Source organism: Palaemon carinicauda, chromosome 19, assembly GCF_036898095.1.
Source record: "Palaemon carinicauda isolate YSFRI2023 chromosome 19, ASM3689809v2, whole genome shotgun sequence".
NCBI lineage: Eukaryota > Metazoa > Arthropoda > Malacostraca > Decapoda > Palaemonidae > Palaemon > Palaemon carinicauda.
Window position 1 is genome coordinate 39511462 of NC_090743.1, and position 24293 is coordinate 39535754.

Here is a 24293-nt window from a genome sequence, read left to right on the forward strand (position 1 = left end):
ATTCGAACCGGATATTATCTAACGGAATTTGCATCGTTATAGATCGTAGTATAACTTTACCTTCTGTGTGAATACCAGAAAGATTATGAAGTATTCCAGCCGACGAGAGATGACAGTGAGGACTCAGGGAGACCGCCTCGCAAATAGGTCTCGTCCTCTCGGTGTCTAGATTTACACTGATCAGTGATACTTGCTTGCTTGCATGGTAGATTGCTCAGCCTTTTGCTGGACACTGGCTCTTGCGTTGGCAGCCCGTCATCAGTGACACTGTATGACAAGAATAGTCATATTCATGAAGGGGTTTGTGTCTTGCGAGAAGCAAGGCTTTCTTATCACCTTTCAAGTTAGTTTAATACGAACTTGTGTTCTGATATATTTAAAAATTTTGCCCAGTCAATGTTAGAAATATTTTTGGCAAAATTGAAGTCACTTCTGGTCGTGCTTAGGTGATTTCAGTTTTCCTAAGCTAAAAATATTGCCTCATTTAAAAATAGCTTTCCAAAGTGAATATTTTAACTTGAGATTATTTTAACATAGTTTAGCGATGAAATACTTCATTGTTAGTATTATTGTTACTGAGAAGGAAATTGGGAATTTTCAATGGGAATATAGAAATTATCTCGCTAAAAGTAAAATACTTAAGCACACTTTACTTACTTATAATAATTCAGAACAAGTACTTCACACAAACACATACACACATGCAAAACACACACACACACACACACATGTGTATATATATATATATGTATATATATATATACATATATATATATATATATATATATATATATATATATATACATACATACATATATATATATATATATATATATATATATATATATATATATATATATATATATATATAACATTAACCTTTGTTTTATTATTATTATTATTATTATTATTATTAATGATATTCACGGCCAAGCTATACCTCATATTGAATAACCAGAATAGCCTAAGAACTCCATTAGTAGGAACGATAGAAGAATGTCTTCATGAATACTCGATGAATGGAACGAGCGCTATTAACCTGTTTACAACTTCCACATAGATAACCTTCCTCTTGGCAGAATCATTAATTACCTGAGAATTGTTGTTGACAGCCTGTCAGGTATGATCAATTGATTAATCAGTAATTACCTCCGCCAACGAAGTTGGAAGGAGGTTGTGTCTTTGTCCCCTGTTTGTGCGTGTGTGTGTTTGTTTGTGAACAGCTTCTTGGCCACAATTTTAATCGGTGAAACTTTCAGGTAGTAGCTGTTATGTAAAAAGCTTGAAATGATTAAATTTTGGAAGGTCAAGGTCAAAGGTCACTGTCAATCAAAATGTCCAATTCACGTAATCAGCCCTAGGTTTGGACATCGTTGCCACAGAGACTTCAAACTTGGTTCACATTTGAGTGTATGAAAATCCACGTCAATTAATACTTGTTAAGGTCAAAGGTCAAGGTCAATATTGAGCAAAAGGTTGAGAAACAAGCTACCGCGGTAGAGTTCTGCGCTCTGCTGAGTGATCCTCTAGGTTTTGTTTTTATTTATTTATTGCTATAAGTTACATGTGGACTTAGAGGTGTGATAGTTAATATTCGTGTCTAGCTAGACCAGGTTCGACTCCAGGGTGAGGCACACTTTTGAAAATCTATTGTGCTTCTGAGGGAGTTAGTGATTCCTTTGACTGGCCAGAACTTACTACAGTGGATCCCTCTCTGGTTACGGCTCATTATTCCTTTGCCTATACATACAACGAATAGTCTGGCCTATTCATTACACATTTTTCTCTTTCTCCATACACCTTATAATACTGATATGACTCAAAAAATATTCTTCACTCAAGGGGTTAACTACTGGACTGTAATTGTTCAATGGTTACTTTCCTCTTGGTAAGGATAGAGATGACTCTTTAGCTATGGTAAGCAGCTCTTCTAGGAGAAGAACACTCCAAGATCAAACCATTGTTCTCTAGTTTTGGGTAGTGTCATAGCCTCTGTACTGTGTTCTTCCACTGTCTTGGATTAGAGTTCTCTAGCTTCATGGTACACCTAGAACACTATTCTATCTATTTCCTATTTCCTTCCCTCACTGGGCTATTCTCCCTGCTGGAGCCCTTGGGCTTATAGCATCCTGCTTTTACAACTAAGGCTCTATCTAAGCTAATAATAATAATAATAATAATAATAATAATAATAATAATAATAATAATAACTGCAGTGGGCTGGTAAAATTATTTCAAAATACAGGTCGGTTTGTAAGAGTGTAAGTATGTGAACATAGGGAGCGTTGAATGCCGATGAATATTTTATTGCCCGAAAGCTTTTACAAGATTCCCATTTATGAATCTATAATGTAGTCCCATACTTATACAAAATATAGACAGGAGAACATTCCAAATGTTAATCGGCACTAGATGTGTGATCGATTTCCTCACGCGTTAATATCAACCGTGGCTTTCCCAATGAAAAATGTCTTTGATAGTTTGACGGTGGGAAAGTTAATATTTATTATTGATGCCCGCAAGCCCCGAAAAGCTAAAAACACACACACACACACATTTGTTGGGTACCGTAATTAAGCACTACAATTTTCAATGATTCAGTGTTATTAATGTCTTCCATGTCTTCATGACTGTACCACCCTTACTGTCCCGCTGGCACCATCACTCATTATTATTATTATTATTATTATTATTATTATTATTATTATTATTATTATTATTATCGTTGCTGTTGTTGTTATTATTATTAATGTTGTTATTGTTATTATTATTATTGTTGTTATCATTATTATTATTATTATTATCATTATTATCATTAGTATTACTATTGTTATTATTATTATTATTATTATTATTATTATTATTATTTTCATTATTATTTTTATCATTATTACTTGCTAAGCTACAACCCTAGTTGCAAAAACAGGATGCTATAAGCCCAGGGGCCCCAAAAGGAAAAATAGCCCAGCGAGGAAAGAAAACAAGGAAAAATAAAATATTTCAGGAACAGTTACAACATCAAGATAAATATTTTCTATATAAACTATAAAAAAAACTTCGATAAACCAAGAGGAAGAGAAATTAGATAGAATAATGTGCCCGAGTGTACCCTCAAGCAAGAGAACTTTAACCCAAGACAGTGGAAGACTTTGGTACAGAGGCTATGACACTACCTAATGAATTACTTGTTTTTTACTTTGCTTCTTTCGAAGAAATAAACAGTTTATTAACTGATGAGGTATCATGAAAGATTAAAAAAAAATGTATCCAATATCGCCGAGTTTTGAAACACGTGCATTTCGGGTTTTTAATGTTACATGCGGTAATAACACGTTTTTTTTTTCGATTGATTAAACAATGCAGTCAGGTCAAGGGTATGCGATTGGTGATACATACACATGCATTTATATGTATACACACATATACTGTATATATATACAGGTATATATATATATATATATACAGGTATATATATATGTATATATATATATATATATATATATATATATATATATATATATACATGCATGTATATATACATATATATGTGTGTATATATATGCATATATATATATATGTATATATATATATATATATATATATATATATCTATATAAATGTATATATACATATAAATATATATATATATATATATATATATATATATATATATATATATATATATATATATATATATATATGAGTGTGCGTGAGTATCTGAAATAAAGAGAATAAGAAATTGCTTGTCTCCCTTATTTATTTCCCCTCTTGAAAACTTGTTCGCTTGCAATTTTTATTTTTTTTTTATTTTCCTAAATGCTTTCGAAGATATATGTGACACCACGTCAAAAAAAATTATTTATCTTATTTTCTTCAGTCTATCCCTCCCTTACATTTCGCCACGCTCAGTAAATCACGAACAATGCTTTGTTCTTAATTGAGATTATCATTGTTGTTTTGAAAGCTCCTGTTCTTCAATGTCAAGTGACCAGATATTCGCTTTGTTAAAAGTGACAAACGTTTATCGACGATCATGGTGTCATTGGCTCCGATTGATGACGTTACTGAGAATGATGTTACTGACCCATGAAGATTAATTTCTATCTGCTTAGACCTCATTGGGTGTCATTAAGACCCATTCTTACTTGCACTAAATTTTATTAATTTCATTAAGCAGGATGGTTTCAAACTATTAGAACCTAGATATATGTTGTTACATAATTTTAAATGGAAGCATTCACACTGGCGCTCCAGTCCGCTCACGCTCCAGTTTCGCTCCGATCATGATAGTAAAAAATCAATATGTACAATAACAGGCTAATGTTCACTGCTTAAGCACATTTCTTAGTATCAGTGAACAATTTTCCTATACATTTATGCTTTTTCCTTATATTTATAATTTTGCTAAGACACTACTGATCGGACCGAAGGTGTGAACACCCCAGTACCTAGACCGAACCGAGAGCGAACCGAGACTGGTGCGTCATCGGACCGATAGTATGCGGCCCCGAGACTACACAATTAGTTCCCACGAGACATCCAATTGATTGAAGATATTAAGGTTTTCAAGAGGAAATTGAAAACTTTCTTATTCAGCGAGTGCTTCGATAATGACGATCTAACAGTAAGCGGGCAATACGCATTGTGAAAGGTTAAATGCTCCCGAATGAACATCATAAAAAGATCGTGGAGGTCCTGTAGAGAGTAGTGTTCCCCTGCTGTACGGGACCGGAAAAGCTGCCCTTGAAGTAAAGTAAGTAAGTATTAGTCTTACGCTAAATCCTCTTTTGCTTATTTTATTTTGGAAATGATAAATAAATAATCTTCCTAGTCGGGTAGTTGAATCGGTGGAACTTCAAAAGTTCAAACTTGCAGCAAGTGGTTTTATGTTGAACCAGGTGACATAAGTCTCTTTATAGTTTATATATGAAATATCTGTTTTGATGTTAATGTCTTTAAAATATTCTATGTCAATTGTTCATTACTTCTCTTGTAGTTTATTTATTTCCTTGTTTCCTTTCCTCACTGGGATATTTTTCCCTCTTGGAGCCCTTAGGCTTATTGCATCTTGCTCTTCCAACTAGGGTTGTAGCTTAGCAAGTAATAAAATGATAATAATGCTAAAAATGATACTTCTAATAAATTTTCTCAACAGCTTTAGTCTTGTGAAAGTTGTTGAAATATCAATACTTTATATACTGTATATATATATATATATATATATATATATATATATATATATATATATATATATATATATATATATATATATATATATATATATATATACAATACAAGCGAAGCTACAACTCTTATTGGAAGAGAAAGATGCTATAAGCCCAAGGTCTCCAATAGGGAAGAATAGCCCAGTGAGGAGTTGAAATAAGGAAATAAATAAACTACAAGAGAAGTAATAAACAATCAAAATTAAATATTCTAAGAACAGTAACCATATTAAGATAGATCTTTCATATATAAACTATAAAAACTTAAAAAAAAAAAACAAGAGGAAGAGAAATCAGATAGAATAATGTGCCAGAGTGTACCCTCGAGCAAGAGAACTCTACCCAGAGAGAGAGAGAGAGAGAGAGAGAGAGAGAGAGAGAGAGAGAGAGAGAGAGAGAGAGAGAGAGAGAGAGACGGAAACTCAAGGAGGCTTGCTGAAAATAAATCTGAATGGGTAAGTATTTGAACCTGATTAAAGGTAATTTGATGAATTGATAACGCATACACGAGAGAGAGAGAGAGAGAGAGAGAGAGAGAGAGAGAGAGAGAGAGAGAGAGAGAGAGAGAGAGAGAGAGAGAGTGCGTGTGTGTGTCTTATCCCCCGTGGAAGTTTATTTAGACTTTAAACGAAGTACCTCTCATGCCAAAATGGAACCTCATCAAACTGTAGACGCGTAAATACGCAATGCGTGAGACATTTAGAGTCCTGACGCCTTGATGTAGATCGATATTATTATTATTATTATTATTATTATTATTATTATTATTATTATTATTATTATTAATACGTACTAAGCTACAACCCTAGTTAGAAAAACAGGATGCAATAAGCCCAGGGGCTCCAACAGGGAAAATAGCCCAGTGAGGAAAGGAAGCAATAAAAGACTGGAATATTCTAAGAACAATAACATCAAATTAATATTTCCAATATAAACTATAAAAACTTTAACAAATCCAGAGGAAGAGAAATAAGATAGAATAATGTGCCCGAGTGAACCCTCAAGCAAGAGAACTCTAACCCAAGACAGTGGAAGACCATGGTACACAGATTATGGCACTATCCAAGACTAGAGAACAATGGTTTAATTTAGAAGTGCCCTTCTCCTATAGAAGATCTGCTTATCATAGCTAAAGAGTCTCTTCTATCCTTACCAAGAGGAAAATGGCCACTGAACAATTACATTGCAGTAGTTAACCCCTTGGGTGAAGAAGAATTGTTTGGTAATATCAGTGTTGTCAGGTGTATGAGGACAGAGGAAACATTTAAAGAATAGGCCAGACTATTCGGTGTATGTGTAGGCGAAGTGAAAATAAACCGTAACCAGAGAAAAGGATCCAATAACTCTCTAGCGGTAGTATATCAACTACACAATCTAGCAGGGTACGATTTTGGAAGAGTTGGAAAACCCAGGCCTACATGGCTGAGGACTATGAAATCTGAAGTACGAACTGAATGAAGAAGTATTGATTTCAAAGCTCAAGATAGAGACGACTGGCGAAATCTAACTGAGGCCCTTTGCGTCAATAGGCGTAGGAGATGATGATGAGATAAAGCTATTCTTTAATCATAATATATTCAATTAAACTAAGCTTATTCTGATAATTACTAATACATCATCTTTCCATTGCATTAGTCTTTTGGATCACATAAAGCTGTTTGTATAAAAAAAAAATGTAGTTTTAAGTGCTATGCATCGCTAACTTACAATTTATGTATTGTCATATTATATTAATTGAAGTACTTAATAAAACTAAGGCCAAATTTGCAATCTTAAAAAAAAATAGCTTAACGTTGATATTGTCATTGACTTCGACGTTTCTACTGTAGAAGTAAAGTTAACAAATGGCTAAGAAAGAATAGTACTGTGTAGAAGAGAGCTATAGAAATAGGAAACCCTTATGATAACTGCCAAAGACTAGTAAAGCTTTCGACTCTGTAAAAAAGGAGGTGTTAGTAGAAGTTTTAAAAGAATACAGAATCAACACCAAAATCATAAGTGCAGTGGTAAATATTCACCAAGGAGATACTACAGGCATTGACGTATGAAAAGGTGTAGAACAAGAAATGGAGGTTACGAGTGAAATAAAACAGAGTTGTACAGGATGAACTTCACTTTTTAAACTAATTACGTATATAGTCATGAAGAAAATAGAAGAGGAAGAAAACGTTTTTAGAAATCATTTAATAGTGATAGAATAATCATTTTTATAGATGATGCCTTGGTGATTGAAGAGGATATAGATAATGCGAAGTGCAACATAAAACTGGTAAAAAGTGGGTTCGAAATAAGTAAAGAAAGGAGTAATATTATGGTTTACAGCATGAAAGAATAGCCAGATCACATAGAGGAAATCAAAATAGTAGAAAATTTAACATACTTGGGAATTAAACTAAGCAGTAATGGGAACATATGTAAAACTCAGAAAATGGTAATGATAGAAGCCCAAAAACTAGCTTGCTTAACGTATTCAGTTATCGAGAAATTTTGTAATAAAGTACTAATATCGAAACATTTTAGAATAGTATTGCTTTACCACCTATTTTTGTATGAAACAAACATTATAGATTTGACACAAACTGAGATAAAGAGACTACAGAGGACAGAGAATTAGGTATAGGTTATAGGAAAGTAGGTAATAGGTTGGACAGGGTACCAACCACTCGTTGGGATACTACCGCTAGAGTTATTTGGGTCCTTTGACTGGCTAGCCAGTACTACATTGGATCCCTCTCTCTGGTTACGGAATATTCTGTCTTTGCCTACTCATATACCGAATAGTCTAGCCTATTCTTACCACATTCTATTATTTCCTCATACACCTAACAACACTGAGATTATCAAATGATTCCTCTTCACTCAAGGGGTTAACTACTGCAATGTTTAATTGTTCGTTGGTTACTTTCCTCTTGGCAAGGGTAGAAGAGACTATTTAGCTATGGTAAGCAGCTCTTATAGGAGAAGGACGCTCCAAAATAAAACTATTGTTCTCTAGTCTTGGGTAGGGTCATATAGCCTCTGTACCAAGTGGCAAATGAAGTCAAAAGGAAAAAATAGAAGGAAAAAAAAAAACGAAATGACCAAACTGAGGTTTGTAAATAGTAATGGCAGAAGAGATTACATAGAACTTATCAATAAGGAAACTAATAATTATGAAAACAAAGTTAAATATGATAGAATTAAAATAAAATTATAGAAACGGGAATGATAAGGATAGGCTTTGTGTGTTGTTTAGCGGGGCAGATGATACAACAGAGCATATGTTTAGTTGTAACGAATTAAGAAAATTTAGTAGCGATGACATAGAATTAGGGAATTTTGAAACACCAACTAAAAATGTCACCTGATATACAAGACAGACCCTGGAAGTTAGAAGTAAAAGTATGGTAGCTGTGCTGTATTTGTAGGAGGTAATTAATGATAATAAACTTCTTTGCTTTATCTAGTAGTGTGCCCACAATTAGTGTGTTGTGGAGAGAGCAACGAGGAACTTGCTTCCTACGACTCTGAGCAGACGAAAACATCACAAGTCACAGCACACAACTACACCTAGGTGTTAATGCCACAGGTTATTGAAGCATCGAGTGTATTTTGTGTAAACGAAAGTGAAAATATCATGGAGAAATCTCTGGAAAAATGCCTGGATGACGTGTAAGTAATGTTAAATTAACTTTCGAAGGAGGCGTAGACGAGCCCAATTGTTAATCATGTCCCGTGACTCATGTGTCTTATACATAGTCATGTGATCTAGATTAAACTTCGTGTTAATTTGTTATAATTGTTACTACTTCTGGTGTTTTTTTTTCTACAAGAAAAAGTAGTTTTTTTCCTAGGTTACATTGCCCTGTAATACACTACAATAATACCATTGGTATCCTGATAATATTTATACAATTATTTTGTGCTCATGTCTAAGGCCTAGGCTAGACTAGGCTAATGCTTACTGTACGGTATTTGTAAAGCCATACTGATTCAGCTTAGTATTGATGGAGCTCCATTTAGCCTGTTGAGGGTTATGGGGGTTCAAAATTTGGGAGAACTGTAGGTTACTTTTCTAGGCCTGTAAGTGAGAAAGTAGGTCTATTTTCTGCTATGAACAAATCCTGTGTATGTTCTAATGTAGTTTGTAGAACGGCAGACGCACCCGCCAAATACTATAGCCCTGGTAGAGGTAATTTGACGGGCGAAATCACTCTTGTTAATGACATGCAGATGTGATATTGATTGAATGGTATTACTTCAGCTTAGGCCATGTCTTTGATTTAGTACAATTAGATTGAACTTCCATTTTTTCTATGCCCAAGCCAACCTCTGTCCACTGATCTACAAACACTTGTTTTTATCACCAAAAATGATAAATTCATGATATATTTCTGAAGCATAGAGTAAAGACTACGATTAGCATATTTAAGAAAGGAAGGTGAATTGCACTTGCTGTCTCTGGAAAGCATGCTTTGCCGTTAGGTTAGTAAAGGAAGGTTTGTAGATTGGTGGATATGGTTCGGGTCAGGTGTAAAATAAGGGTAAGTTTAATTGGAGGAATATCGTAACCTAAGGTACTCACGCCTAACCTTACATTCATCAGCGTGTCCTTAATGTGCCGGCACCCCCCACTACCTCTTTGTTACCTCAACTCAAACAAATGGCGTTTTTGTTCACCAGACTACAAACTATATTGGGATTTATTCTTTAGTTGAATATATTTATGTGATATGAATGTAGCTACATCTTATTGATAGGGGTCCCATGTTCTTATTTCACCCCTGTTTTGTTTGTTTGTTTGTGAACAGCTTCCTGGCCACAATTTTAATCGTAGAGTAATGAAACTTGCAGGGGTTAACTGTTATGTAAAAGCTGGAAATTATTAAATTTTTTGAAGGTCAAGGTCACAGTCAAGCAAAATGTCCAATTCATACAATCAGCCATAAGTTTGGACATCATTGTCACAGAGACTTCAAACTTGGTTCATATTTGAGGGTATGAAAATTCACACCAATTAATACATGTTAAGGTCAAGGTTGAGCAAAAGGTCAAAAAATAAGCTGCCGAGGCTAAGGTCTGCACTCAACTGAGTGGCCCTCTAGTTTACTTTATTTTGACTATGTATGTTATCCTACAGCCTGTCACCCAAGCTAGGGTATAAATGTAAATTACAAACAGCTTTAGGCTACCCTATTCTGTATTGGGGAGTTTCATTTGATGTTTTAGCTTAGTCTAAGGATTTATTTACTATTTATTTTATTTTTTATCAGGTCTGTTTTTTTTGTTTTTTTTAGACTGCATCAATTTGTAAAGAATATTAATTGATCTGAATATGTACTATTCAGTTTAAAATTGCCTTGATTACAGTTTACAATAATATCACCACACATGAAAGCACACATACTTCTCAAGTGTCTGCAGTTAATTCTGAACTACTATAACTGCATAGAATTTAATTATCAAAATGTTTCTGGTTTATAAACATAACTTATATGGAAGGGTCTCAAACCTGAGAGCATGCCAACGTTCTGTAGATTTCCTTAAGTTTTGTTTGCAGAGACCTGGATTTTGAATGAAAGGTCATAGTCAGTTGCTAGCAATAAACAAGTTCTCAGTTCCCCAAACATCCCAATGATAAGTTGGACCTGCGACTGATTTTTTAATCGTTGCACTAAGGCAAATTTTCTACCAAAGTTGAAGACACATAATTGTCATTGCAGATCATATCCTTACTTCCTGTACATATCTCAATCTATTATCGCTGTGGTGGCCTATGTGATAACGTCCCTGACTGGTGATTGCCAGACTAGGGTTTGAGTCCTGGTCTAATTCGTTAGCTCCTTTGGTGGCTGCAACCTCACCATCCTTGTGAGCTAAAGATGGGGGGTTTGGGGGAGCTTATAGGATTATCTGCTGAGTCATCAACAGCTATTGCCTGGCCCTCCTTGGTCCTAGGTTGGGTGGAGAGGGGGCTTGGTTGCTGACCATATGTATATACAGTATGGTCATTCTCTAGGGCATTGTCCTGCTTGATAGGGCATTGTCACTGTCCCTTGCCTCTGCCATTCATGAGTGACCTTTAAACCTTTAAAGGAATATTTCATTTACCCTTTTTGTGTGTATTGCATATCAGCTTGTCTTTTTACTCCGTCTTGTGGTTTCCTAATATTTTTAGATATTTGATAAGATACAGTATCCTAATTTTATCCTGGTATTATTTATGTAGTCCCCTCATTATAAAGATCCTGTCAGCGGGATACAGTATCCTAATTTTATCCTGGTATTATTTATGTACAGTAGTCCCCTCATTATAAAGATCCTGTCAGCGGAAGATTTTCATGGCACGAAGCCAAGCAAAAATTTTAAATTTTAAGTTTGTCTTAACCTTTCCCTTTCTATCATCTTCTATATTTTCATAGCTTACTTTGGCAGTGCTGCTCTTCTATGCTTTTTACATTGTAGTGAAGATGTTCTCCCTTTTTGCAATACTACACTCTCTTTACAACCTCATGATCCTTTCTCTTCTTTTATCATGTTTAAATTTATTCTGATCAGCTCTTCAGCGTGCTTGGAATTAATCATTTGTTATTGCTGGTGATTTAGATTTTTAGCATTTTTAATTATTCCAAAGTCTTCTCTAACTTTGCATTCCTTTTTATTTCTTTCAAATCAACATCTTGTTCATTCAGCATTTATTCTTTTCATGTACACTAGTTTTGATCTTTATATGCACTTTTGTGTTTTATACCCTTGTTTTCCTCATCCACTTTGTTTTTAGATATTTAACTTAGCCGGTGGATATATATGTAGCTAACGTCTCCGACGGTCGACAGATTCCAAAAACTCGCGAGCGATCGCCATGGTGGTTGCGGGGTGTGAACACCAGCGCCAACTGCCGGCCAGATACCGCATATATTTCCCCAGGAATCCAATTCTTCTCTGTCGGTTGTAATGACAACATTGATTCCGCTCGCGCTTTACCTCAATGTTTTCAACTGATTGGTGAAGTACTTTTTCAGGGTTTTATTGCTTTCGCCGTGTTGGTTTATCTTCGATAAAACTCTTGAATTACTTTTTTGATTTTTTGGTTGCTGAACTTGGCTTATTTTTTTTTTTTGGACTTTCTTTGAAATTTTCACAATGGCTGACCCTTCTCCTGTCTATCGTAAATGTTCTAAAGGCTGTAATAAACGCCTTCCTAAAGCCTCCATCGATCCTCATTCTATTTGTATTAATTGGCGGGGTAAACCTTGTTGATTAGGGGATCGATGTCAGGAATGTGTTGTTTTGTCTGAATTCGAGTGGTTGGAGTATGAAAAATATACTCTAAAACTCGAAAGAGATAGGGTTAGAAGAAGCTCTTCTCGATCACAAGAATTTTCCTCTTCCCATGCCCCTGAACCTTTTCCTCCCCCTTTAGTGGTAGTTTCAGAACCCCCTACTGGCTCTAATGAACCTTCTCTCAGAGATATGTTAATGGCTATTCAGGCATTGGGTGAGAAGGTTGAATCGCTGGCCTCGGACAGGAATCAACTTATGTCCGACGTAAAGATTTTGAAGGGTGAAAGTGATAAAGTGAAAAGTGCAACAAATGTGTTTAGTGTTTTTCCGGAGGATTCGTCTGTTCGTGCTTGTCGCTTACCTAGTCCGAGACCTCTTTCAGGCTCCCCTACCCCTGGGAGAAGGAATGTCGTAAGACCAAAGGGAGCGAGAGGCTTTAACCAACGAACAAACGTTCCCTCAAAGGTATCAGACGTTGCTCCTCAAGCACGTCCTTACCATAAGACAGGAGAGACGAAGTTCTCCTCGTCATCCGATGACTCGTTTCTTAAAAAGTCTTAGCGAAAGGTTTCGAGACCGTTGAAGCGTAAATTAGTCCCTTCAGGACAGGATCAACGTCCTGGCTGTAGTCATTGGGACAGCCCCGACCGTATTCCGTCATCGGAGGATAACTCTCCTGTTAAGCGATCTCTTTCATCATCTAGCAAACGTGACGTTGATTTTGAGAGTCCCGTTCATAGCGATGACGTGCATGCACAGACGTTACCGACGTCACGATCTGTTTCGAGTGCGGTTGACCCGAAGTTAAGCGTTTTGCAAGATATGCAGTTAAAGCTTTCTTCTTTAATGGAAGCTTACTATCCTGTTCCTGGGCGTAAGGATCCTTTGCTTGCTGTTCGTCACGGTGCTGGCAAACGTGATTCAGGTCTTCAACCTTCTAAACGAGATTTGTCTCGTCGCTCTGACGTTATCCCTAGTGTCAGCTTTGCGGTTCAACGTGATTCAGAGCATATTTCTCGACGTGACGTTAATCGGCAGTCAGTTCAGTCGAGTCGTTCTTTTGATCAGCAGTCACTGCAGTCCCACAGAGACTTTGAACGTCAGCCACCGCAGTCACAACGTGACGTTGAGCTGCAGTCGCCACGGCCCCGACGTGACGTTCAGCGGCCGACTCCACAGACCCGACGTGACGTCGAACGTCAGTCTCCGCAGTCTCGATTTGACATCGAACAGCAGTCGCCTCTGTCTCTACGTGACGATGAACGTCAGTCACTTCAGTCTCGACGTGTGATAGGACATCATTCTTTGCAGTCACGATGTGACGTCGTCCCCCCGACTTTAACTGCGGCTCATTTACAAGTTGATGTAGCCTGTCAGGCTTTACCTTTACGTCATTCTGAATTTTCTCCTTCTCGCAAGACTTTAGCTTTGTCAGATGATGTGCCTTCTGAAGAAGAAGTTGATGATCCCCTTTCATCTAATATTCCTTTGGGGATTCATTCAGAAGAGGAGGAACTTAGGGTTGTCCAACAATCCCTTGACTTTAAAAATATTATGAACATCTTTAGGGAAATTTTTCCTGCTCATTTTGTAACGGCTGCTCCACGTTCGCCTCTGTCTGAATTTACTCTAGGTATGGCTTCTTCGACTTCTTCGTTTACGAAGTTAGTTCTCTCTCGCTCTTCCAAGAGAGCCATGCGATTACTGGGAGACTGGTTGGAAACTAGAAGAAGTTTAGGAAAGTTTTCCTTTGCCTTTCCCCCTTTTAAATTGGCCTCTCGCTGGAGCGTCTGGTATGACACAGGAGAAGTTCTCAGCTTGGGAGATCCTGCCTCTGCCCAGTGAGACTTCTCAAGCCTAGTAGACTCCCCTCGTCGATTAGCCATGAGACGCTCGAAGATTTTCTGGTCATCCTCAGAACTGGATCATCTCCTTAAAGGAGTTTTTCGTGCGTTCGAGGTGTTTAATATTTTGGATTGGTTCCTGGAAGCCTTAAGTAAGAAAGTCTCTCCATCGGAAAATGATATTGCTGTTCAAATAATGTCATGCATGGACAAGGCCATAAGGGATGGCCCCAATGAACTTGCGGCTACGTTTACTGCAGGAGTTCTTAAGAAAAGAGAAACCTTGTGTTCTTTCTGACTTCTTGTCAGAAGTCAGAACTTCTTTTTGCACCCTTATCAAGTACTCTGTTCCCTCAACATCTTATTAAAGATATTGCGTCGTCTCTTGCTCTAAAGGACACTCACGATTTAGTGGCCAAGACTGCGCGCAAGGTTTTACCTTCTTCTTATGCCAACAAACCAAAGTTTGACACGCCAGCTACAAGATTTATCCCTTTTGTGGCAGAGCCCCCAGCAGGGGAACCTCTCGTCCGGATAACAAACGAGGTAAGAGAAGAGGATCCAGATCCTCCCGTGGCAGAGTCTGACTGCCCACGGCTTCAGACAGCGGTAGGTGCCAGACTGACGAACTTCTGGCAGGCCTGGGAGAGGAGGGGAGCAGACCGGGAGTCAGTTCTGTTACTGAAGGAGGGTTACAAAATACCTTTTGTACGAAGACCTCCTCTAGTAAATTTTCCGATAGACCTCTCTCCCAGGTATCGAGAGGAGACAAAGAGACAGGCTTTGCGACATCAAGTATCTCTTTTGTTGGAAAAGGGGGTGGTGGTGAAAGTATCGGACCTTCAATCCCCAGGCTTTTACAACCGTCTCTTCCTGGTTCCGAAGAACACAGGAGGTTGGAGGCCAGTGCTAGATGTAAGTGCTCTCAATGTGTTTATTGTAAAGACAAAATTTACGATGGAGACTACCAAATCTGTTTTAGCAGCTGTAAGAGAAGGCGACTGGATGGTCTCTCTCGACCTTCAGGATGCATACTTCCACATTCCGATTCACCCAAACTCCCAACATTATCTGAGGTTTGTGTACAGGAAAGTAGTGTATCAGTTCCGAACACTGTGCTTCGGCCTCAGCCCTGCTCCTCTTATTTTTACAAGGCTCATGCGAAATGTAGCGAGCTTTCTACATTTGTCAGGGATCAGAGCCTCCCTTTATTTGGACGACTGGTTACTCAGGGCGTCGTCTCTTCATCGCTGTCTGGAGGACCTCAAATGGACATTGGATGAGCCTCGTGGGAACTCTTTCATCGCTGGAACAGTTTATCTCTCTGGGGAGACTCAACCTTCGCCCTCTCCAGTTTCACCTAAACCACCATTGGAACAAGGAGAAGGGCTTAGAGACGATTTCTATTCCGATCTCCAACTCAGTCAAGGCATGTCTGACTTGGTAGGACAGCAACATCAGACTTCGAGAAGGTCTTTCTCTTGCGATCAAGAACCCAAACCATGTGTTGTATTCAGACGCATCGGATTTGGGTTGGGGAGCGACACTGGACAATCTGGAATGCTCGGGTCTTTGGTTCACAGACCAAAAGAGAGACCACATAAACTGCAAAGAACTTCTGGCAGTCCATCTAGCTTTAAAGAGTTTCAAGAGTCTGGTTCGGAACAAAGTGGTAGAGGTGAATGCAGACAATACCACGGCCTTGGCATACATCTCAAAACAAGGAGGCACTCACTACCATTCCCTTTTCGTCACCGCAAGGGACCTTCTCATTTGGTCAAAGGTTCGAAACATCTCTCTTTTGACTAGATTCGTGCAAGGAGAGATGAATGTCTTAGCGGACTGCCTCAGCAGAAGAGGACAAGTCATCTCCACGGAGTGGATGTTACACAAGGATGTGTGCGAGAAGCTATGGGTGACATGGGGTCAACCCACCATAGATCTCTTTGCGACTTCACTGACAAAGAGGCTCCCGACTTACTGCTCTCCAGATCCAGAGGCGGCCCACATAGACGCTTTCCTGCTGGACTGGTCTCACCTAGACATCTATGCCTTCCCACCGTTCAAGATCCTAAACAAGGTGCTTCAGAAGTTCGCCTCATGAAGGGACCAGGTTGACGTTGGTTGCTCCCCTCTGGCCGTCGAGAGAATGGTTCACAGAGGTACTTCTATGGCTGGTGGACATCCCAAGAAGTTTACCGTTACGGATGGATCTCCTGCGTCAGCCTCATGTAGAAAGATTTCATCAGTCTCCCCGCGCTTCGTCTAACTGCCTTCAGACTATCGAAAGACTCTCTAGAGCTCGAGGGTTTTCGAAGGAGGCAGCTAGAGCGATCGCGAGGTCTAAAAGATCCTCTACCATCAGGATCTACCAATCTAAATGGGAGGTATTTAGAGACTGGTGCAAGTCCTCCTCTATTTCCTCTTCCAGTACCACTGTAGCGCAGATTGCAGACTTTCTACTTTATCTTAGAAATGGTCGCTCCCTTTCTGCATCTACCATTAAAGGCTACAGAAGCATGTTAGCTTCAGTATTTAGACATAGAAATTTGGATCTGTCTAATAACAAAGATCTTCAAGACCTTCTCAAGTCTTTCGAGACTTCCAAGGAGCGTCAGATTTCTACTCCTGCTTGGAACTTGGACGTGGTCCTTCAGTTCCTTATGGCAGACAGGTTTGAGCCGTTAAATTCAACCTCACTCGGATCTTACACTCAAAACTCTTTTTTTAGTGAGCTTGGCTACCCCAAAGAGAGTTAGTGAGATACATGCTTTCAGCAAGAATATCGGCTTCTGCGCTAATAAAGCTGTATGCTCGCTTCAGCTTGGTTTTTTAGCCAAAAATGAACGACCATCTTGTCCATGGCCTAAATCGTTTGAACTTCCTAGTCTGTCTGAAATTGTTGGGAACGAAGTTGAAAGAGTTCTGTGCCCCGTTAGAGCTCTAAAATTTTATTTAAATAGAACCAAACCGCTGCGAGGTAATTCAGAGGCTTTATGGTGTTCGGTTAAAAAGCCCTCTTTACCTATGTCGAAGAATGCGTTGTCTTATTTTATTAGACTTTTAATTAGAGAGGCTCACTTTCATTTAAGTGAGAATGATCTAAAATTGCTTAAAGTTAAGACTCATGAAGTTAGAGCGGTGGCAACTTCAGTAGCATTCAAACAAAATAGATCCCTTAGAAGCATTATGGACACAACCTTTTGGAGGAGCAAATCTGTGTTTGCTTCATATTATTTGAAAGATGTCCAGACTCTTTATGAGGACTGCTACACGTTAGGACCATTCGTAGCAGCGACTGCAGTAGTGTGTGAAGGTTCTACCACTACATTCCCTTAATCCCAATATCCTTTTATCTTCTCTTGAAACTTTTAATCTTATTTTTGGGTTGTATGTGGAGACTAAGAAGTCTTCCGCAATCTTTTGATTTGGCGGGTGGTCAAACTTGTTTCTTGAGAGCGCCCAGATCAAGGGTATTGATGAGGTCCTGTTGTAGGGGTGTTCACCCTAAATATAACAGCTCCTAGAAGTCTTTCAGCACCCTGAGTGGAACGCTGGGCTTCGTAAGGATAGCGGACTAATGAGGCAGAGTAATTATCAGAGTCAGCTTCCTTATCAGGTACCTATACCTAAGTTTGTTTTTTGAATAATTGTCAAAAACTCTTGAGCGTATATTCCTTTAATGTTTTAATACTGGTCTCTACCCTCCACCATGGGTGTGAATCGGCTACATATATATCCACCGGCTAAGTTAAATATTTAAAAATGATATTTTCAATTTAAAATAAATTTTTGAATATACTTACCCAGTGGATATATATAATTAAAGGCCCCCCCCCCCTTCCTCCCCGATAGAGACCCTACGGACTGAGAAGAACTGGATTCCTGGGGAAATATATGCGGTATCTGGCCGGCAGTTGGTGCTGGTGTTCACACCCCGCAACCACCATGGCGATCGCTCGCGAGTTTTTGGAATCTGTCGACCGTCGGAGATGTTAACTACATATATATCCACCGGGTAAGTATATTCAAAAATTTATTTTAAATTGAAAATATCATTTTCCACAAAAATGTCTTTTGGTGGGAGGTTCTGATTCTCTTCATTCCAAATATTAATCTGTATCCTTGTCACCTCCCTCTGTACCTCCCCTCTCCTCCGTGTAAATATCTATCCTCTTCTCTCTCTCTCTCTCTCTCTCTCTCTCTCTCTCTCTCTCTCTCTCTCTCTCTCTCTCTCTCTCTCTCTCGAGACTTCTGCCTTTCTCTTATTCCTTCTAAAATTTATTTACTTATTCTTTGTACCATTTTTATCATCTGTTCCCAAATTTTCATCTCAACCTTTATGTCTGCACTGCGTTCAGCATTCAGTAACCCATTTTGTATAACCATGTTGCCCTCTTCTATATTTTTATTATGATTTTAGCTCATATTCTTCTTAAGTAAAGTAGGTTAGTACTGAAGTAACATTTTATGTCTAATATTTATTTTACATTTTAAATTTGTAAGATGTAGAAGTATATTATTGTGTACACTGAGTTACCTCTGACATTTTATAGTTTATAGCAATGTTGATGTTACAAATATTTTCCAGGTACCACAGCACTGGAGTTTCTGGTGTGTTATGTGCAGATACTCAAGGACTATGTTTAGGAGGTATAGTATATTATATCATTCAATGTTCCCCCCAGTGCTATTGAGATAAGTTTTCATCAACTATCGTGTTGTACTACTCAAATACAAACCTTTTTCCTATAGTACTGGTAAGATTCTGACAAAAGCTTGAAATGGCCAATGAAGACTTATCGAGGTTCTGGCAATCACCGCCCAATATCCACTGGTGGTCCTGGTCATGTTTAATTTGTAGAAAAAAAGGCATTAAAATCAAGCCTTTTTTTTTTATCTCAGGAACTGGACAGAGGCATTATTCAGTTCTTAGTTATCTGAAATACTAACCTTGCATAGATTTCTTTGCACTTTAAAAGTATGAAACCTGAAGAAATTGTGGAGTCTATTTCATTCTGTTCTGTTTGTACATTTCATGTAAGTTTTCCAAGGGTCATCATGATTATCATAAAGGATTTGCATTTTTTTATATGTTCTAACCACAAAACAAACCTTTATTGGTCAATTATAATACTGGCTATTGGTTGAGTACAGTAATGAAGCTGAGAAACAGCTTGAAATTTAACGAGATGTCTGATTTCCTCTTCCTAGGTGTTGAGAGATGCCTGTTCACCCACTCTTTCATCAACCTTCTCTACTTAAAACATTTATCTGGGCAGCATGTAATCGTCTTGTATCGCCTCCTTTGCATAATTTTTAGTAATGCTGTTTGCATGTCCACCCATTTGTGGCAAAGTAAAACTTTACTTTGTTCCGTAACCTAATACAAACCACGCTATTTACATGGGGTATTATTTTGGCGGAGCTGAAATGACGAGCCATTAAATTTTAACGAGGGTTAACTACCCCCTCGCTAGTTAGCGGGGGGTAGGGAAGGGGTAGCTAGCTACCCCTTCCCCCCTCACACACTGTGAATAGCTCAATTCACTTTTGGCTCGGACAGTGATCGGATGTCTCCGTTCCTGTCCTCGCTTGGCCAGCCATTATTGTTGTTTTGTCTTTACTTAACTACTTACTTTTCTTGTACTCATATATATATGTAACATATTTTATGTTTATGTATATATCTGAGTATGGAAATCAGTAAGTTTCCTTTTCAGTGTTCACGCTTGTGTGTGTGTTGTACGATATCTCCGTGCGGCCGCCGGCAGTCAGGCCTCTAAGTAGTAGTTCATGGTTCGCGATCTCTGTGGAGTTCGTTCACCTTTACTACATTTACTATAATTATTACATAACTCCTCTATGCGGGTGGAGTTGCAACGCTGTGCTTTACAATTTTTTTTTATTACTTGTTATAAATCTAATTGTTTTTTTGTTTACTTCAGTTTGTAGAACGTTTTCCCTTCGGGGTTGTTCATTCTTACTTTTAGTGAACTTTCTTTGAAATGCATAGCGTAACTGTTTTAATTCTGTTTGTTACAGCTTTCGCCCGCGCCCTCCCCCCCCCCCCCCTTCCCATGAGTATAGGTGAGGTGGAGGGCGCTTGCCCGTTATGTAATTCTTGGGTTTTTTCCCTCGGGTTCCTCTTCGGAGTCTTCCCGGGGGAATGAATGTTAACTAATTACTGTTCATTTTTTTCACAGTTAATGATTTGCTGTTCGTTTGCCTATGGTTCTACGAAGCAGAGCTGTCTTGTGGGTTGGATCTTCGTCAGGGGCGTGTCTCTCCTCCTGGAAGTCCTCCCGTGATACCGACAGCTCCTCAGTTCATCTTAGAACTCTAAGGAGGCTCGCCTCCTTGGGTGGGGACACTTCCCTTCCGAGGGAGGTTCCTTTCCCAGGTTTTGAGTTGTTTCTCTTTCGGGGGAAACTTCTCTTACCTTAATTTATAATTGATTTGTGCAACTATGCTCTTGGGGCTGAGCGGTTGCATCTGCGGCTACGTTCAAGGGGCTGAGCAGCTGCAGGACTGTTTCTTCCCCGTGGGGGAAGCTCTCCACAAAGAACCCTCTTCGGAGGCCTCTTGTTGCTGTTGTTGCTGAAGGCTCAGTCTCCTTCGGGGGCAGTTGAGTCCTCCGGTCTCTCCTGCGAGTGTTTCTTCCCCGTGAGGGAAGTTCACCACAGAGACTCCTCTTCAGAGGACGCATGACCCGTCATCCTACCCAGTCGCCCTCTGCGCGAGAGAGGTCTTCCTTCTCCCTACAAGGGAGTTAGGAGGCGCCTCTTTGGATCTTCGTCTCCTCCCCTGTGGAGGATCCGTCTCGTCTGGAGAGGATCGTTACTGCAACTTCCTGTGGATCGTTCGCGATCCCCTACACCTACCAGACCTCCCTTTGCCGTTCCTGGCTGCTGACGTGCTTTGGGCGCCTACGCAGGGTTCCCCTGCGCGCCACCTGCTCGCTTGCGTGCAATGGAGCTCTAGCTCTCCTGCTCGCCAGCGCTCACCTGGGCGCTCTCATCTTCCAGAGAAGTTACAGCGCTCTCCAACGCTCCAGCGATCTCCTGCTCGCCAGCGCTCTCCAACGCGCCAGCGATCTCCTGCTCGCCAGCGCTCACCTGGGCGCTCTCCTGCTCGCCAGCGCTCTCCAGCGCTCACCTGGGTGCTCTCCAGCGCTCACCTGGGCGCTCTCCTGCTCGCCAACACTCACCTGGGCGCTCTCCTGCTCGCCAGCGCTCACCTGGGCGCTCTCCTGCTCGTCAGCGCTCACCTGGGTGCTCTCCTGCTCGCCAGCGCTCACCTGGGCGCTCTCCTGCTCGCCAGTGCTCACCTGGGCGCTCTCACCTTCCAGAGAAGTTGCAGCGCTCTCCAGCGCGCCAGCGATCTCCTGCTCGCCAGCGCTCTCCAACGCGCCAGCGATCTCCTGCTCGCCAGCGCTCTCCAACGCGCCAGCGATCTCCTGCTCGCCAGCGCTCTCATCTTCTTGAGAAGTTGCAGCGCTCTCCAACGTGCCAGTAATCTCCTGCTCGCCAGCGCCCCCCTGCTCACCAACTCTCTCCTGGGCGCTCTCATCCTCCAGAGAAGTTGCAGCGCTTTCTTGATGCGCGCACTGCGCACCATCATTCTCCTGCACTCAAGCACTCGCCCGCGCGCAAGCACTCATTTGTGCTTGTGCCTGATGTGCGCCCTGTGCGCCCACGCTCGCCTGGTCCTGATGAACGCAAGGGTTCTCCTTTGCCTCGCTCGCGCTCTCCTGATCGCCCATTGATGCCTGCGCGCCCTCCTATTGCTGAGCGCCTTCTTAGTTTGGCGCAACCGCGCCCACGATCTTCTGCAGCTCGCCCTTCACAGCCGCATGCCTTGGTTCCTGCAGACCCTAAGAAGGGGCGCTCGCTAACGCGCTCTTCTGGCCGACGTTCTCCTGCGCTTCTGGACTTAGTCAAGAGTCTGAGCGCCCGCACGCCCGCGCACCAGCGCTCCTGCGTGCCTACGCGCATTCACACATGCGCGCACACGCCCACGCACCAGCGCTCCTGCGTGCCTACGCGCATTCACACATGCGCGCACGCCCGCGCACCAGCGCTCCTGCGTGCCTACGCGCATTCACACATGCACGCACACGTTCTTTCTTTAGTCCGTGCTCCTACGCGCCCACGTTCCCCAAGAAATCTCCTGTTCCTGTCCAGCCAACGCCCGCGCGCCAGATGTCCCCCAAGAAGACCTCTTGGGGATGGGAGACTTAGCTGCCAGTCCACCAAGAGGAGAGCACAGCGAGTCAGAACATGCGTTCTGGCAGGTCCTTGGATTGATGAGGGAGCTCAATAAAATCAAGGACCCGGAGACAGCCCCTCGCGAGGGGAAAGGCACCGTGCTTGATGAGGTCTTTGGTGTACAGAAGCCCCCCAAGACTAGTGCGGCTTTGCCCTGGTCTAAAGGGGTGAAAGGCGCTAGAGACAAGGTCAAAGCTCAACTCTCCGGTCTGGCCTCCTCAGGACGTTCTTCGGCCGGGTTCAAACTCCTCCCACCTCCTCTAGTCCAACAGAGGAGGTATTTCGAGATCGATGGGGAGTCTTGCATGTCTCTCCCACTCCATCATTCCGTGGAAGAACTAGCAAAGGGAACTTCTTTCGAGAAGCTCTCTACCCGGCAGGTGACGTTTGCAGCGTTAGAGACCCAAAACCTGGGAAAAGTCGCGAAGAGTGCCATGCAGGCAACTTCGTGGTTTGATCTCTGGCTTGGGTCTCTGGGCATCCTATTGCGATCCGAGGATCTGTCCAAGGAGAGCAATAGGAGAGCTTTGGAGACCTTCCTCCTCTCGGGCACTCGCTCTATTGAGTTTCTAGCCCACCAGGTCACTAACCTGTGGGCCAACATGATCCTCAAAAGACACGATTCAGTGTCCGAGAGGTGCCATCCGAAGATCTCCACTGCAGACGTCAGCAGGCTCAGACACTCCTCTAATTTTGGAGGGGAGTTACTGGAGCCTCGTGACTTCGAGCAGACGGCTGAGAGGTGGAGGAGATCGAACCAGGACTCTCTCCTCCAAAGGGCCCTGACATCTCGGCCCTATACCCTCCAGCCCCTCAACAACAACGTCAACAGCAGGCTCGCAAGACACCTAAGCAGGCTCCGGCAGCTAAGACAAGCGTGTCTAAGCCGCAGTCCTTTCAGCCGAAAGACAAGACGCGGCAAGTCCTCTAAGGGAGGTAGAACTCCTAGAGGAAGCGGCAAAGGTCGCAAACACTAGGAGTGGCAGTCCCCCCGCGTGTCCACCTGTGGGGGGATGCCTAAAAAGTTGCGTGCAGAGGTGGCAGCAACTCGGGGCCGACCCTTGAACGGTCTCTGTGATCGGTCAAGGGTATCGCGTCCCGTTCACAACATCTCTACCTCCCCTGACAGCGAATCCAGTGTCGCTGAACTCCTATGCTTTGGGATCGCCAAAGGGGTTGGCCCTCCGGGCAGAAGTCGAGACCATGCTCAAGAAGGATGCTCTCCAGGAGGTCGACGAGGGCTCCCCAGGCTTCTTCAGTCGACTCTTTCTTGTAAAGAAGGCGTCTGGAGGCTGGAGACCGGTCATCGACCTCTCAGCACTAAACAAGTTTGTCGTACAAACTCGTTTCAGTATGGAGACAGCGGACACGGTCAGACTTGCAGTGAGACCACAAGACTTTAGGTGCACTCTGGATCTGAAGTACGCGTACTTCCAGATCCCCATCCATCCGTCTTCCAGGAAGTACTTAAGATTCAGCCTAGACGGCAAGACCTACCAGTTCAAGGTGCTGTGTTTTGGTCTCTCCACGGCACCCCAGGTGTTCACCAAGGTGTTCACTCTGATCTTGTCGTGGGCTCACAGGAACGGCATCCGTCTCCCTCATTATCTGGACGACTGGCTAATCCTGGCAGACTCGGAGTCGACCCTTCTGCGACACCAGAGACAGGCTTCTGGAAGTTTGCCAAGATC

General features: G+C 41.3%; 1 protein-coding gene across 2 annotated transcripts in view; it reads left to right on the forward strand.

Annotated features, from left to right (window-relative positions):
• The window catches only part of Lamtor5 (Late endosomal/lysosomal adaptor, MAPK and MTOR activator 5), a 158738-nt gene that overhangs the window by 39353 nt on the left and 95092 nt on the right, over positions 1–24293 (forward strand). Inside the window, exons 1-2 of one of the 2 annotated variants that reach the window (XM_068393504.1) lie at positions 8686–8876; positions 18924–18985. In XM_068393504.1, the coding sequence (XP_068249605.1) occupies positions 8785–8876; positions 18924–18985 (154 nt within the window). In that variant the 5' untranslated portion in view covers positions 8686–8784. Of the gene's footprint in view, positions 1–8685; positions 8877–18923; positions 18986–24293 lie in introns of those variants that run through there. The other variant, XM_068393503.1, reaches the window with a different exon arrangement.